The sequence below is a fragment of the Artibeus jamaicensis genome, unplaced genomic scaffold (genome assembly GCF_021234435.1).
Source record: "Artibeus jamaicensis isolate MK-2021 breed Jamaican fruit bat unplaced genomic scaffold, CSHL_Jam_final contig_718, whole genome shotgun sequence".
In the NCBI taxonomy this organism is placed as follows: domain Eukaryota; kingdom Metazoa; phylum Chordata; class Mammalia; order Chiroptera; family Phyllostomidae; genus Artibeus; species Artibeus jamaicensis.
This window is the reverse complement of record NW_026521936.1, coordinates 2,030,171-2,045,137: the sequence shown is the minus strand read 5'-3', so window position 1 is coordinate 2,045,137 and position 14,967 is coordinate 2,030,171. Positions and strand designations below refer to the sequence as shown.

The 14,967-nt window shown below is 57.2% G+C and overlaps 1 protein-coding gene across 1 annotated transcript in view; it reads right to left on the bottom strand.

Annotated features, from left to right (window-relative positions):
* CNTNAP2 (contactin associated protein 2) overlaps positions 1-14,967 on the bottom strand; it is a 1,645,556-nt gene that overhangs the window by 80,127 nt on the left and 1,550,462 nt on the right. The window contains exon 21 of the mRNA XM_053671916.1: positions 7,546-7,639. Coding sequence (XP_053527891.1) covers positions 7,546-7,639 — 94 coding nt within the window. The remainder of the gene's footprint in view (positions 1-7,545; positions 7,640-14,967) is intronic.

The window sequence follows — 14,967 nt, the reverse complement described above, 5'->3', positions numbered from 1 at the left end:
TCCTGGGACCTCTCCCTGCATCAGCGCACGCACAAACCCTCCCCCCTGCCCCCCACACCTCATCTCACCTCCAGGCCTCCCCCCTCCCACCCCCCAGAGGCTTCTCCTTTCCCGGGACCTGGGCTGCAGGCCTGACCTCAGGGCTCCCCTTGGGAGAAGACCCCAAAGAAGACAGGTGATCGTGCCATTTGCCACTCACTGCGCATGGGGTCATGGTTCTAGAGTGAAGTGGGCACTGCTGGCCAACCGCTCTTGTCCTGGCAGAAGGACACTGGGACTGTCCTGGGCCCAGAGGGACGTCTGGACCTGTGTCCTGCTGCTTCGTGGTCACGTGCCCTGGCTGCAACCGCCCGGGTGAAACTGGCTCTGGGTCCGAGTCTCCCGCATCGCCCCTCGTGTTTCCGGAGGTGATGACGACACCCCCTCGCTCCACCTGCTCCTGTCGCTGTGACCTTGCGCTCAGCCATGGAAGGCCAGAGGCTGCTCCCTGTCTCCTGGAACGGGGGCCGGAGCAGCTCCGGGCCCTCAGTGTGTGGCTGGAGGGCTGGGTGCCACTTCTGGGGCCGGGCCTCTGAGGGCTCCAGCTTGCACCTCTGCTTTTTGGGACGATTCTCCTTAGGGCCCCGCTGCCATGGTGTGCAGCCCCTGAGGGGAAACTGAGGCTCCTGGCTGACAGTCTCAGCCTAACTCCTGGGCAACCCCGAGGCTGAGGCCACTTCGGACCATCCATTAGTCATCCCGATGCCCCAGCTGAGACACACAAAGCAGAAGTGCCATCCAGTCAAGCCACAGAATTGTGTGACTTAATGTTGCTGAAGCCACCGAGTGCTGGGGGGATTGCTGAGTAGCAACAGAGAACCGAGAAATCCCCCCGCTCCCTGCCCCCCACTCCACGCCGTGGCCTTGCCCGAGGGTCCTAGGGCACCCCTGGGTCTCGGCGTCTGTGTCACTTCCCGTGGCATGCCCGTCCTCGTCCCTGCACTGGGCCCGGGCCCTCTGTCCTGCTCCCGAAGAGCCTGGCACCACCACCTCCCACACCCCCAGCCGCGTACCCGCCCGCTCCGAGCTGCCTTTCCACCACCTTCTCCTGGCTTCCGGCGGGAACACACGCCTCTAAAGGCAGCAGCTGTGCGTGTCCTGCACACCACGCCGGGCAGGTGGCCAGGGAAGACTGCCCTGCTGTTCAGTTAGGACTGAGCGGACACCGTGCCGCAGTCCCGCACACACTAGGTGGCAGACCTGGGCTGCGTGTTCCACGTGGCATCTGCCGAGTCCTGCAAGGCAGGGACCATCACTATCGCTTTTACACACGAGGACACAAAACACTCCAGACACCAGGTGACTGGCCCAGGTCACACAGTTTGTAAGTAACAGAATACGGATGCAGACCCATGAGTGACAGCCGCAGTCCCGCCTGCCAGCCAGGCCAGGCTGTGCCACAGTAACAAATGGCCCCACAGCCCCAGCAGCTCAGAAACACACAGGCCTCGTCCTTCCTGTGCTGGAGTCTCGTCCGGAGTCCACAGGGCTCCCCATTCAGGACGGTCACAGATGGACCCTGCTGACGGAACAGCTGCTGTCCTGAGGTTTGCCTGTCACCACACCAAAGGGACAGAAGGACCCCAGAGGTTCGTGCATCAGCTACGAAATGTGCTGGCCCGGGGCCGTGCACGTGTCTTTTCTACTCCTGACGTCTTGGCGGGCGATGCGATGCCCTCCGCCTGGGCCGCCTCGGCAGTGAGTGAAGCTCCGAGCGTGTGGTCCCTGCTGGGGGGCCTTGGTCAGAGTTCCAGGAGGTTTCGGAGAGCCCCGGATGGATTTCTCATCAACAGATCGTAAGACAGGCGCCCACATTTTGGATCATGACGCCCATCACATGCCGGCTACCGAGACGCACGTCTTCTATCAGAGTCGCTTTGACAATGGTGGTTTGGAAAATATGAGGGTGTGGGACCAATAGTAATTATAAACTACATATATTTATATATACTTAAGTTTTTATTTTTTATCTTTACCCAAGAACACGTTTACTGATTTGAAAGATAGAAAGAGAAAGAGAGAGAGATATTGACTGGCTGCCTCCCATATGTGCCCTGACCAGGGATCCAACTCACAATCTAGGTACGTGCCCTGACTGGGAATCGAACCTGCAACCTTTTGGTGTATGAATGACGCTCCAACCACCTGAGCCACTGGCCAGGGCTGATTGCAAACTGCACTAAATTCAAACAGGTAGACGTCCCCCTCCGGTTCTGCTGCCCCAGACGCTGCCACAGACGGACAGCGCCGGTCTGTGAAGCAGCGGTGACTCTGCACGAGTCCGTGTTCAACGTCCCCCCAAGCCCAGCGTCTCACGTGGACACGGAGGAGTCGACGCCTTTTTATGACGGAACAGATCTCCTTCATTACGATGTTATATTGTTATGAGACGCAACAACGCTACAAACAGCTTGAAGAAACCAATAAAAAGAGGGCTCGGGTGTAACTTTCTACAACGATGAAGGACACAAATACTGCAACCTGAACACGGAAGCTCCCCGCTGAGTGGCCCCGGACACGCGGTGATGTGACGGGAAGCGTGTACTGCCCTTCTGCGCTTGTGTCTACACTCGTCCATAGTGGTCCACGAGGTCGAGAAAGCCCACATGTAATCGCCCCTTTAGTTTCCACACAGAACAGAACCTTCTCCACTTCAATGCTGCATCTTTCACATTTAAAAACAGAAAACTACTCCCATCATAAATGTTTCCGAATCAGAGTTTCAAGGCTTTGTCCCCTCTGGTATCGCCAATCCAGAAAACCGCTCCAAGTCCTGGACGTGTCTCCAGCTGGCCTCTGCGGAGCGTGCTCCACCCTGGGGAGCCCCGGCCGTCTTCTGAGAGCTCTGGGGGTGGGGGGGCGGAGGCTCTGCTCACGGGGAACTGAGACCCCCTCTCACTGTCTCCTTCGGGCCGGGTCCCACCTTCCTGCAGCAGCCGTCAAAGATTGAGAATGGATTCTCTTCTCACACATTCCATCTTTTGGGGGATCACTATCCCGTATGGGTTCTCGCCTACCTAGTCTTCTCCTCCGAAGATTAACATCCATCTCAAAACGTTGGTTCTGGGCTGGGCCACAGCATCCCGGCCGAGGTCTAGGCGCATCCCTGCCCTGGACACGGTTCTCGTGTGGACACGGTTCTCCTGTGATCGCAGCTCGGTGCCGTATTTACTGAAAGTAGATGCCGGCTCCTCAAACTCTGCATCGAACCCCCGGCCCCCTGGGGGTTCCATCTTCTACCTACGCGATATATTTATCGGGGAGGCTAAGGGCAGGAATGAAGTTCCTCTCTATTACATTTCGCCTCACTGTTTCTCTCCTCTCTCTCCTGCCTGTCAGGATGCCTTTGAGCTGCTTTCCACCACCCAGCTTATGAAACGGCCCCTCTCAGCTCTGTGTCATGTGCAAACATAATAAACATGCTATTTGTGTCTTTAACCAAGGCGTGGGGCGGGGGATGCTGGGGAAAAACAAAACCCTTCAGCAAACAGAAGACCCTGTGTCAGGCCTATTATGCTTCTCTTCCTTGACTTAAAGATTTCTTGGGAGCCTATGAAATCTACTGCTGAAAATGATACACATACAGTCAGCAGCATCACTCAGCTAGTGAACGATTTAAACAAACAGACACACGCAGGTCTGGGGAGACTTCTCCTCGGCGAGGCTCTGCTCCTTGCCAGCGGCCCTGACGTTCTCCTTGTGGACTCAGATGTGCAACGACCCATCTAAAACTCTGATGCCTGTTGACAGTGATCACATTTTTCTTTATAGAATAAATTCCCTTTATTCCCTTTAGAAAGATCGGGCTTGTCCTTGACATGGTGTCTTTTCTCCCATCCTTTTCATGTGTCCTTTTTCAAGCCGTGCTCATCAAAGAGCTCATGTGAAGGCATATTATTTATTTAGATTTTATTTAGATCCACCTCCTCTCCTTTCCCGAGATCAGTGTCTGATCAGCTGCTGGCCCGGCTGGGCGACAACATGGGCGCGTCGGTCCCTGGGGGTGGCCGAGCTCGGCGGAGCACCGCGACAGCTGTTTGGGGTTCGGTCCGTCTTCACAGACCAGCGGTCACAGAGCTGGCGAATGCGTATGCATTGTTTCCCGCTGACGTGTAGCTCACGCTCAAAGGGGAACGTAAAAGCACTCCTCACTGGCCCTGTGCCTGCTGCCTGATCCAGTCTGAAGAAACACGGGCTGGAGCGGGTGGCCCCCCCGGCACCCGCGGGACCTCCGCGGCCCCCACTCGGACTGCAGGAGCTGAATCTGCCTCCAGGGCGGCAGATCTCTCCCTAGCTTCTCCGTGGTTCTGGAAGAGACGGAGTTACCAGGAAGCAGGGCCTGGCTCTTGGTACCCCAGGTCTCTCCTTCCGAATCCCAGCTCCACCGACGATGCCCTGCAGGGGGTGCTGGCGCCCGGCCCCTGGGGAACGTCTGGCAGCGGTTGGAGATGTTCTGGTCGTCACAACCTGGGGGGAGGCTACTTGTGTCTAGTGGGTACGGGCCATGGATGCTGCCAAACATCCTACAGTGGACAGGACAGCCCCACCCCCAACGGAGACCCACGTGGCCCCCAGGGCCGAGAGTGCCGCCTCGGGAGAACAGCGTCAGCCCTCCGAGTCTCGGGCCGGCTTCCGTGCAGCGAGGGTGGCGGTGGTGCGGGGCAGCGCTGTGAGGGTTGTAGGGATGCTTCGCTCACCACGCAAACCACCAGGCCTGGCTCAGAGCCGGCATCACAACATGCTCGTCGTGCTCTTCATTTACGCACTGGACGTGGCGCCGGGCACTTGCTAAGATGTCATCAGCGGGCTACTGAAGGAATAACGCGTGGGTCCCCAAATAGTTTCCGAGCACTTACTGTCTGCCAAGCTCCACAGCACACATTCTAAGTGAGTCTGCAGATGGACTACTTTAAAATGAAGAAAGCGGCACTCCTCCTCAGAGAGAGAACAAGCCGCGAGCAGGCGTCGGGGCCCTCAGAGAACCAGGCTCCGGGAGGTTCGGGTGACGCGCCCAGGGTTCCGTGCCAACGGGAGGCAGAGCCTGGCTCAAGTATCGCCGGCCGGGCTGGTCTGCATGTCTGTGCCTCCCCCAAACCCACAGGTTGAAATCCGAACCCCTGGTGGGACGGCACTGGACGTGGGGCTGTGGGGGGTGATTCGATCACGAGGGTGGAGCTCTGGTGAGTGAAATCAGTGTCCTGAGGAGGTGAGTGAGCTCGCCCCCCGCCCCATATGGACGTGCAATGAGAAGACCGCTGTCTGCGAACCAGGAAGCAGGTCCCCACCGGACACCAGGTCCAGGGCCCTTGACCGTGGCGTCCCAGCCTCCAGGCCGCGGGCAGTCACCTTCTGCTCTCTGAGCCCCCGGGGGTGGCACTCGGCCACAGCAGCCCAGACACTGCTCTGCCGGACTCCAAAGCCCACATTCTTTCCGCTGTGCGATGACCAGACACCCGCTTAGAGAACCCGGACCGCGAGGTCCGTGCGCGGGCAGACCCCCCGGGGCGCGCCCTGTCTGCCCCAGCCCCCGCAGCCTCCCCCTCGGCACCGGCCCCCTCGGTGGAGCCCTCTAGCTTCCCTCCCTTTCTGTGACAGTCCAGGCCTCATCGCATGTTGTACTGTTGCCGAAGCGTGAATTCCATCCCACGCTCTGACACACTGATGAACCAGAGGGTGCCACGGACGGTGAGGGCACCCAGCAGTCCCCCAGCGCTGCTGTCCCCCAGTCGGCCTTGACCCTGTGACCTCCATGATGCAACAGTCCACTGTTTCAGGTACGTTCGCGGTGGGTGCCACTCTAGGGAGTCACGGGGAAACACCGTCATGAATCTCCCAGCATCACAGTGTAGAGCTGGATGGGTTGTTACGGCCACCAAATGACCTTCACGTTTGCAAGAATCCTTGGCTGAACTCGGGGGGGGGGATGCATATGGCAGCAGCACGTGGGCACTCGCCAGGGCCTCAGGCTGTAGTTCTGGTGAAGCCAGGCCTCTTCCGCCCTGAACGGCCACTTCCTGGTGCTAATTAATGACATCACTTGACTTTAAGCTGCAGCCCTTTGGGAACCTGACCCTTAAAAACCAGCTCTTTTGGTTTAAGACCGTAGACTCCCGTCACAGAGACCTAGCCCGTCACAGAGACCTAGCTTCAGAACTCGCAACTTCGCAACATAGTACTTGAGTAACTGTGGCCTTGACCTCTCTCAGCTTGTCTCCTCATCTGTCAGCTGAGGACAATAATCGCAGGTCTTGCTTCATCGGACTGTTGTGACATTTGGTTTCCTCCCTCACACGTGTGAAATGTTTAGCACGGTGCCTGGAGCCCGGCAGGTGGTCAGTGAGGTTCACCCCGGGTTCCTTTTCTGCTTCCACCCTCTGACTCAGCTACCGACCCTCCCCACACGGCCCACCCCGAGTCCCTCCCGTCCTCCACGGCCTCATGTCCAGCTCTGCCTGCCTGCTGTTTTGCCTGGTGTCCCTGGTTCCAAGCCCAGGAAAACTCTTTGCTCTTGGCCTCTCTCTGGCATGAAACACAGGGCTTACCCTCAACTGGTCAACCTCCTCTGCCAAGGTCCTTCTTTTTCTGCTTCTGTTTTCATTTCTAACTCAACCATCAGAGAGATGACAGCGCAGCAGTGAGGAGCACAGACAGAGGCACCGACTGCCTGGGTTCAAGTTTGGGTTCCACCTATTAAGTGGAAGGCCTTGGGCAAGTTTTCTAACCTCACTGTGTCTCGGTTCTGCCGTCTGTGAACTGGAGGTAACGATCTTGGTTATCTCCAGGAATTGCTACGGACATTAAGGGAATTCACACACTGAAAGTGTGCAAGGTGGAGCCTGGCCTGCAGTCAGCCCTACAGGAGTGCACGTTCTCGTTACTCTCGCTGCAGCCTGGGTCTGCTGTTCCCTGTCTGCTGCACACAGAGCCGCCCCCTCCCTGGCCAGCACCTTGTCCACCGTCCTCATGTTTCCATTGTCAGTTCACGATACACGTCTCATAGTACAAAAAAGAAAAACGGTCATTGGCTCTACCTTAATCATTAAAGCCACTTCATCGATCATATCAATATTTCAGTCTAGATCGCACTGACTGCCCGTAAAGGAAAGGGCGAGGATGACTCATAAAACCACAATCACACACCAGGGGGCTGTTCTGTCCTGACTTCCCGATTCCTACCGGCCTTCTGATCTGCAAATAGCGTCAGGCGAGCTGTTCTCAGGAGGGACGGGGAGAAAGGATCGGCGGATGTGCGTAGAGTAAGACAAAGTTAACCTGAGTGTTCAGGACGCAGAGGTCTTCAATGAACCAATGAGCCATTTCCACCCAAAGACGCTGGGCGCAGGTGCCAGTCCTCATTTGAGATTTAGTTCACGCCACACATGAAATACCAACACCGCTTCCGACGCCGTTGTGGCTCGGATGCGCCCCCTGCCAGCCGCAGCCGGTTCCGGGGTGAACGGGCCGCTGTGGAGGGCAGGGCGCGAGCGACCTGCCCCGGGTTCTTACCTATGACTTTCCCCAGGAAGAGCGCCTTGGGGGAGTTGAACAGCGTGTCAGACGAGCTCGGCAGGTGGTAGCTCACGGAAGGGTAGTGGTCCAGCTGCGGGGAGAAAACAAGAGGCACTTTTAGCAGGATGTCCTGTCCTGGGATCATGTTCCCTGGGGGTGGGGATGACATCACCCCAGAACCTTGGTTTCGGGGTATCCCGTTTCACCAGTGCGAAGCTGAGGAAGCCTGGAGCCTGGCTGTTCCTCCGCTGCGGTTACTTGAAAACAACGTGAACTTGGTAAGTGAAGGCTCCTTACGAACCGTCCTCCAGTTTACGCCCACTTTCCGTGGGTGACTCGCCTGCTGGGTTGAGATGCTCGCTCATTGCATGGGGCTGAAATCTGCTCGACCCCGTCTCCAGGGCTGACCTCTGGGACAGAAGAGGCTACGTGTCTAACGGTGAGTTTGGTTTAGGACACTCCTCCTGCCGCATTCCGCACCTTTTTGTACCGTCATTGTACAGACCAACAGTAGTCTTCAGAGCACACAAACATATATTCAAATATGAGTGTATATTTTACACATGAATATACATACTCAAATGCTGAGGTGTCGGCTGGGTACACGTGCAGATTTCTAACTTATCAGAATGAGGGTAATTTCTCCTTTCTGCCTCAGGCCAGGGACATTGCAGCCCGAAGGGGGCAGAGACGCCCCCAGAGGCAGAGCTGTCCTTTCAGAGCCGAGGAGGGAGGGGGACGCCCGTGGAAATGACCCGCATGAACAGCTGTGGGAGCAACGCGCGTGTCTGACCAGTTCCTCCCCACAGGTAAAGTGCCAACGGGCCCCCCCAGAAGAGGACGAGGACGGACTTGCCCTCTGTGTGCCCTACAGGCCTTCCCTGACCCCCAAACCGACCCAGTCCAGTTGTGTTTCCCAGCAGGTGAGCCCCTGGAGCTCCCTTGCTGCTTTGCATCCACCGGTGAAAACCTCTCTTGCAAGTCCTTTTCTCTGGAGTGAGCCTGCCCCCTGCGGAGGTGAGCGGCAGGGAGGGTGTGCGCCGAGGAACCCCCGCACCGTTGCCCAGCTCGGGCTTTCCGGAGAGAACTGTGTGCAAGGAGCTTCTTGCTGAAGCCGGCAGTGCAGACTCCAGGAACCAGATGCACCCCTGGGACCCGGCTTGCCAGGGCCAAGGCCAAGGTGGGCGAAGCTGCAGGAAGCCCGCCTCCCTGGGGACAGAGGGCGTCAGGAAAGAGTGGGAGAAGGGGAGCTCATCTCCCGCCCACATTGGGAACCAGCTGCTCTGAGGAGTGATCTTCGTCATTAACGGCCACCTACCCTGGATCTCGACACTGTCTACTAGCAACCTAGAGTCAACGGGAAAGTCAAGGTGAAGAGTTAAAGAGCCATCCGTCACCTCTCAGGAGCGGGGGAGTTCTGACCTGCAGAGCTCTGAGTTTTTGTGCCGGGGTATCTGGTGATACTATAACAAAAGTCCAAACAGCACCATTAAAGCAAACACGGGCATCTTTGACTATAATTTTGAAAAGTAAAAAAATAATTTCCAGAGCATCATTAACAAAACACTTATTCTGGCCAGAGAATCTTAAATATTTGGAATCTCATGAAGTTGTTTCTCTGGAGTAAGCGCAACTGAGTTTTTGCTGCTAAGTTGTAGGAGCTGCTTTGGCTCCATCTAGTGGCACTCATGGGTAACTGCTGCTGTCCCTCCACCCGTTTCTAATATTAACTGTTTTCAAAAAACTAACCGAGAAAGGCAGGTTTCACTACTAGACAATCTACAGTGTTTCAAAGCGATGACCTCCCGTTAATTACTCCTTATAATGAAATCTGTGGTGCTAAAGAACTTAAAAATGATACAAACAATATATGTTCATTATGGAAAAATAATACGAATTTGCAGGAAAAAACAGCTGGTGATAATTAATGTTAACTTTCTAACATGCACTCTTTTGAGTTCGGATGGTGCCCAACTACCCGTACTGCTCTGCATTTACTTTTCGTTATTTAATGCTGTACTGTAAACTCCTTCGGTGCCAGTGCATACGCGACTCCGGCATCATTTGAAATGAACGATCGGTACCCCGTTCTGTGAGTCTATAGCCCACGTTCTTTAAAAAATATCGAAGGTCTGTGTGTGGACTTTGAGATTTCTTGTGTCTCCGGGCCCAGCATGGTGCTGAGCACAGAGGGGGCCTCAGTGGAAAGGTGCTCACCGTGGGGAGTCAGGTCTCCCCGCAGTGGACGCGGCCCTGAGGTCGGCCCTCAGACGCGCCCGGCCTGCGAGGTGGGAATACCTCCCAGTCCTGAACTGTCCCCTCGGATCCAGACCAGACGGGCTTGGCCTTCGGAGGCTGTTTTCTGTCACTTGTGCTGAGCTCATGGTAAAATGAAATTTCTAGCCGGTCTCCACAGGCTGCTTCCAGCTCTTCCCCTTCCTCCCTTCATGTAAGTGGTGAACCAAAGACTAAAATGTCCCTTTATTCCTATCGCCGGTGCCAGGTGATTGAATTAAGGCTCTGGGGACAAGGAGATCTTCCTGCCTGGACTGGGCAGAGCGGCGAACGCAGGTGCGGGGGGAGATGCCGAAAAAGGCGGGGGCCCAGCTGCTGCTCCTCTTGGCGCCTCGTGAGGAGGCGCCTCGCCGACACCTGGGCGTCAGCACGGTGGCGCTGACTTTGGACGCCCGGCCTCCAGAACGTGAAATAGACTGGTGCTGTTTTCGGCCCCTAGGTTTGTGGTACTTTGTTACAGCAGCACAAAAATAATACAGGAAATTAAAATGACAAAAACGAAAACTGTGCAACCAAAACATGGCCAGGAGCCCGCTTCTCCCAGATCCTTTCTCGGGTCCGACTCTCACCTCGCTCCACTCTTCCCGCCTCCCGGGTCCAAGTGTGGGCGTCCCCAGGGGCCGAGCCGGCCTTGCTCCCCGAGAGAGAGAGCCCCCAGTCCGGAAGGAAGGCCTGCTCCCCAGCAGTCTCCCCACACAGGCCCCCCCGAAACCGGCTCCTCCCCTCACAGACCTGGGATGTGGGTCTGGGTCAACAACCAGGTGATCGTCTCCTGGCTCCACCTGCGCTCTTCCACAGACGCTCTACAATAAGCACTAACTCCTTTCCTCTCTTTTAAAGTGAGCAGGGTTAAGCTTTACTCAGTAGAGGGTACTAGAGGGACACTGTAGGGAGAAGGGGCTTCTGGAAATTTCCAGTGCCAGCTTGACGGAGGGAGGGGAGCAGGGGCTCTGCCTGGAGTGTGAGGACACCCTGCGGAGCCTGCCAGGTATCCCTGTGGCGACCAGCCCTCGACTGGAGACATCCGGAGCCCCTGTGCAGCCCCCACGAGGCCCACAAGCCCCAAAGGCCTCCTGCCTCCCACTGGGCACGAACACACGTGCGCACAAACATGTGCACACACGTGTGCTCACACACAAGCACACACAGCTGCTGAGCTCCTGCTTCCCCAGCTGTACCCCGAAGGGCGGCCTTTTGCTGGCCCAGCAACCCCAGCCTGGCCGCCCCGGGACCCCTCTGGTCCTCGCGTGGGTGCTCCCTCTCAGGGGCGCCCCCGGGAGGCTCCCAGAGGCTTCCTTAGGTCCCAGAGTTTCCCTTCATCACAGCTGATTCTTACACCTACCTCCCCCGTGTCCCCCACTGTGTGGTTTGTCTCCCGATCGGAGGACGGGCAGGAAAGGAGGAAGCAGGTACTGAGCACCCGCTGTGTGCAAAGCTGCGCCAGGCTTTTCACGTCCTGTTTCACAGGTGCCTCGTGGCAGTTCTCCGCTTTACCTGACAAAACGCGCCCCAAGTCAGAGAGTAAGTGGCAGTATCGCCTCACCTGACTCCATGGGGCAGCGCCCGCCCCCGCCCCACCGGCTCCACTGGGGAGGGAGGGTCAGCTGCATGCGAAACACTGACATTCAAACTCCAAAACGCATTCAATCAGATAAGGCAGGCAGGCTCAACCTGAGAAGCCTCGGACATGTCAAGCTGTCACCTCGCCGTGTTGCCGTGGCGAAGTGCACTAATTTCAGGGTGATTTCCTTGGGGACCCAGTGAGCTACGTGGCTGCTGTTGAGCTGGTGGCCACCCAGCAGGCACAGTCAGAGCATGTGCAGTACAGGCTCCACAGGCCCCCAGACACCCTGCAGGGGACGCTGACTGGTCCAGCGGACACCACGACATCCTGAGAAGCACCCTGACTCGGGCTGGGGCTCCCGTCTCACACCCTGAGCCCAGAGCTCCAATGTCTGTTTGGTTATTATTGTGTGATCTCAGTTCCTTTGCATTTTAAAGCCACAGTTGGCCTCGGATGGAAGGTGGGCTATGGAAGGACTCCATCAGCCTGGGTGCCTTCGGGGGTGAGGCAGAGACGCAGAGAAGCCAGGCCCAGGCTGGGAGGGTGATTTCGGGGGGGGGGGCTGGCCCCGGAGGGGAAGGGGTTCACTGAGGTGACCTCCAAGAGACGATCTCCCTGTGGAGTGGTCAGTTCTTCGGGAAAACCCACGGCCCAGCGGCCTCGAGTTCAGTGGGACGCTGCGGACTGGCCTGCCGGTACCGAGGATGCTGTCTTCCCGGCACTAGGCATTGTCCCGTCGTCAGTGTGTGAGGAGGAAGGGCCCACAGTCCTCTGCGCCCCAGTGGAAAGCTGGCAAACCGGCTGCTTGCTCCCAGCACTTTCTGCAACTGGTGGCCGGGCAGGACCAGCACTCCAGACGTCCCTGAGGGAGTCACTGGTGTCCCGTGCAACAGACCTGAAGCGGGGATCAGGGGTGGAGACCCCACGGTTCCGGCTGCCTGGGCCCTGAGCTTGCTGGCTGTTCTCAGGAAGACCGCATGCCCGTGGGAAAGCCCAGTGCTCGCCGGGAACCAGCACAGCCCGAGAAGCTGGTTCAGACCTCCTGCGGCTCTGGAAACACGGATCCCCCATGACTCAAGTGCCGTGCAATTAGCCCCGTCTCTTGGCGTCGGTTCTCAAATAAAAAAGCCTGCCTCGGCGTGGGAACCCACCAAAGGAGATGGATGCCGCAGACCGACTCTCCACTTGCTGTACGATGGGGAAGAGGGCTGAGGTCTTACACTGATTAGCGCTTTTCTCATATCTTACACGACTGAACACCAGTCATTAAAAAACCCTGTGGATTAAGTAAAATTTCGGATCTTGCAATGTGTGTGTGTGTGTGGGGGGGGAACAAGGGGAGGGGAAGATGAACTGGAAAGAGAAAGGGGGCCCGAGGTCCTTGCCTCCTTCCCGGATCCCTAACTTTAGGTGATGCTTGGGGTTCGCTCAGAGCCCGGGAATTTGGAACACGCCACCTTGACGGGCGTTTTACTCCCAGTCGATGAGCAGACGCCAAAGCTGACAGACATTGGGGAAGAAAAACAGAGCCCAGCCGTCTCAGCGTTGTCCATCTCTCCGAGTCCCTTCCCACCCGAAACTCCTGTGGGCTTCACAGGAGACCACCGCTTTCTCTCACCCTACTCTCCACCTCGCCCAGGGGTTTGCGCTGAGGGTCCCCGCCAGCCTCAGGCCACTCCCCACTGAGAACTGGAAAGGGCGGGAGCCCGCCCAGCACCAGGGGCCAACTCACCCAGGTGTCTCCTCCTGACTCCAGCTCCCGTGTCCTCCTTCACACACAGGACACGGGACGGACTCACAGGAGGGGAGGGGGATGAAATCGTCCACTGGGGCCTGCCAGCAGTTCCAGGGTCCCAGCCTGTCCCTCCCTGTCCTCTGGCAGGACAGTGACTGTGAGGACAAGGGCTGTGCCCCTTGCCCTCTCTCTGCTGGTGGAACCGTGAGCCATGGGCTGCACAGGCCGACAGAACTGCAGGGGTGTCGGGGCCTGGGCACAGCGCAGGCCACCCGGTCCACCGAGGACCCACGCGGAACGGGCCTGCGCCACCCTAGGGCGCACTCACCAATCTTCACAGCCGCCCGACGCGCCCTCGCTGGCCGGGCCACGCTGAGGTGGGTGCACGTGTGTGAGTGAAGATGAGGAAGCCCTGGCTGTACTCGGGTCAGAACGTCTGGTCTACAGGGCAGTGCCGTGGGTGGCCCAACTGTCGGGAGCCCCACAGGGTCTGGTGGCCGCCCGGTCAGGGTGCGTGAGCCTGACTCCGTTCTAAAGACCACGTCGAGGGAGACATGCTGATGGCCGTTTGGGACCCCAAGTGTTGACATTCTGGGACCCTCCCGCTGCTGCGGCAGCGCTGACTTTGGCATAACCCACTGCTGGGCCCGCAGGGCTGAGAACCACAAGGGCATCCGTGTGGGGGCAGCATGCCAGCCTCTTACGCTGCCTGGCCATAGGGCATGCCAAGGTCAAGAGCGACCAAGGATGCAGACACAGGTCCTCATCCGGGACGTCACGCTGCTGTCCACCTCAGTTTGTTTCGGGCTGAAGCTGCTCATAAACCCTACTGACTGATAGAGATGTTTAAGGAACAGAAAGAGCCCGAGAAACACGCCACCCTGTCACGGAGCCGGGGAATCACTGGGAAATGGCCACGCTTCGTAACTGGGTTAGTAACAGATGCGGCTGAGCGTGTTGCATGGCATACACTCCATGAATGGCAAGTGGTGCCCCGACTGGGAATCGAACCCGTGCCAACCAACAGGGCCACACCAGCCAGGAAGCCTTCTCAGAGAACGCCCTGCCTCTGCCATACGTATTTATGGGTCGGCCAATTCGGCTCCCAGCATTCGGCACTGAGCAGCTGCTTACATAAAGGTCGGGTTCAGCTGGGAAAGCGCCAGCGAGGAGAAGCCTTAGAAACAGACAGTTTATCATTACCACCTCCCCCAAACACACACAAATGGAGACGAGGAAGTGAGGACCCAGGGAAAGTGATCTGCCCAAGTTCACAGACTGGAAGTGGCAGCATTGGCCTTGAGCCAATATCAAACTCCAAGGGGTGTTCTTTTCCAGAAATGCTTAAGGCCTGAGAAATGCCGGATTGAAGAGACAGGTCTTTGCCGTGTGTGTACATTATTCCTCCTTCAGAGATGCCAGAAGGTTTCATGTTCGGCTGGATGAGCAGCTTTAAAATGAAAGGTGTTCCACGTACTTTCTCCTCTCGTCCCGGAGCCGTGGGCATTGTGGTAATGCAGCCGGTGCACTTTCTCCCCCCCCTCCGGTCCGTGCCTCTGAAATCCGGCAGCACAGGTGCAGTTCACGGAATTAGCGAGCCCACGGGGTGATCTGCGTTGTACTTCATGCAAAGTTTCTCAATACAGTACCAAGAAAAAATAGCTTTCCAATGGCCATCTACCTCCCCTGGTCTACTGCTCCACCTACTGGAGAAACACGGATACTACTTAAAGCATGAAGCGTTTTTAAAAACTGATTTTGTGTCAGTAAATTGTATAATTTTTACAAATTTTAGTGAATGAGAGGAGAAGTTCTCATTTCCTGG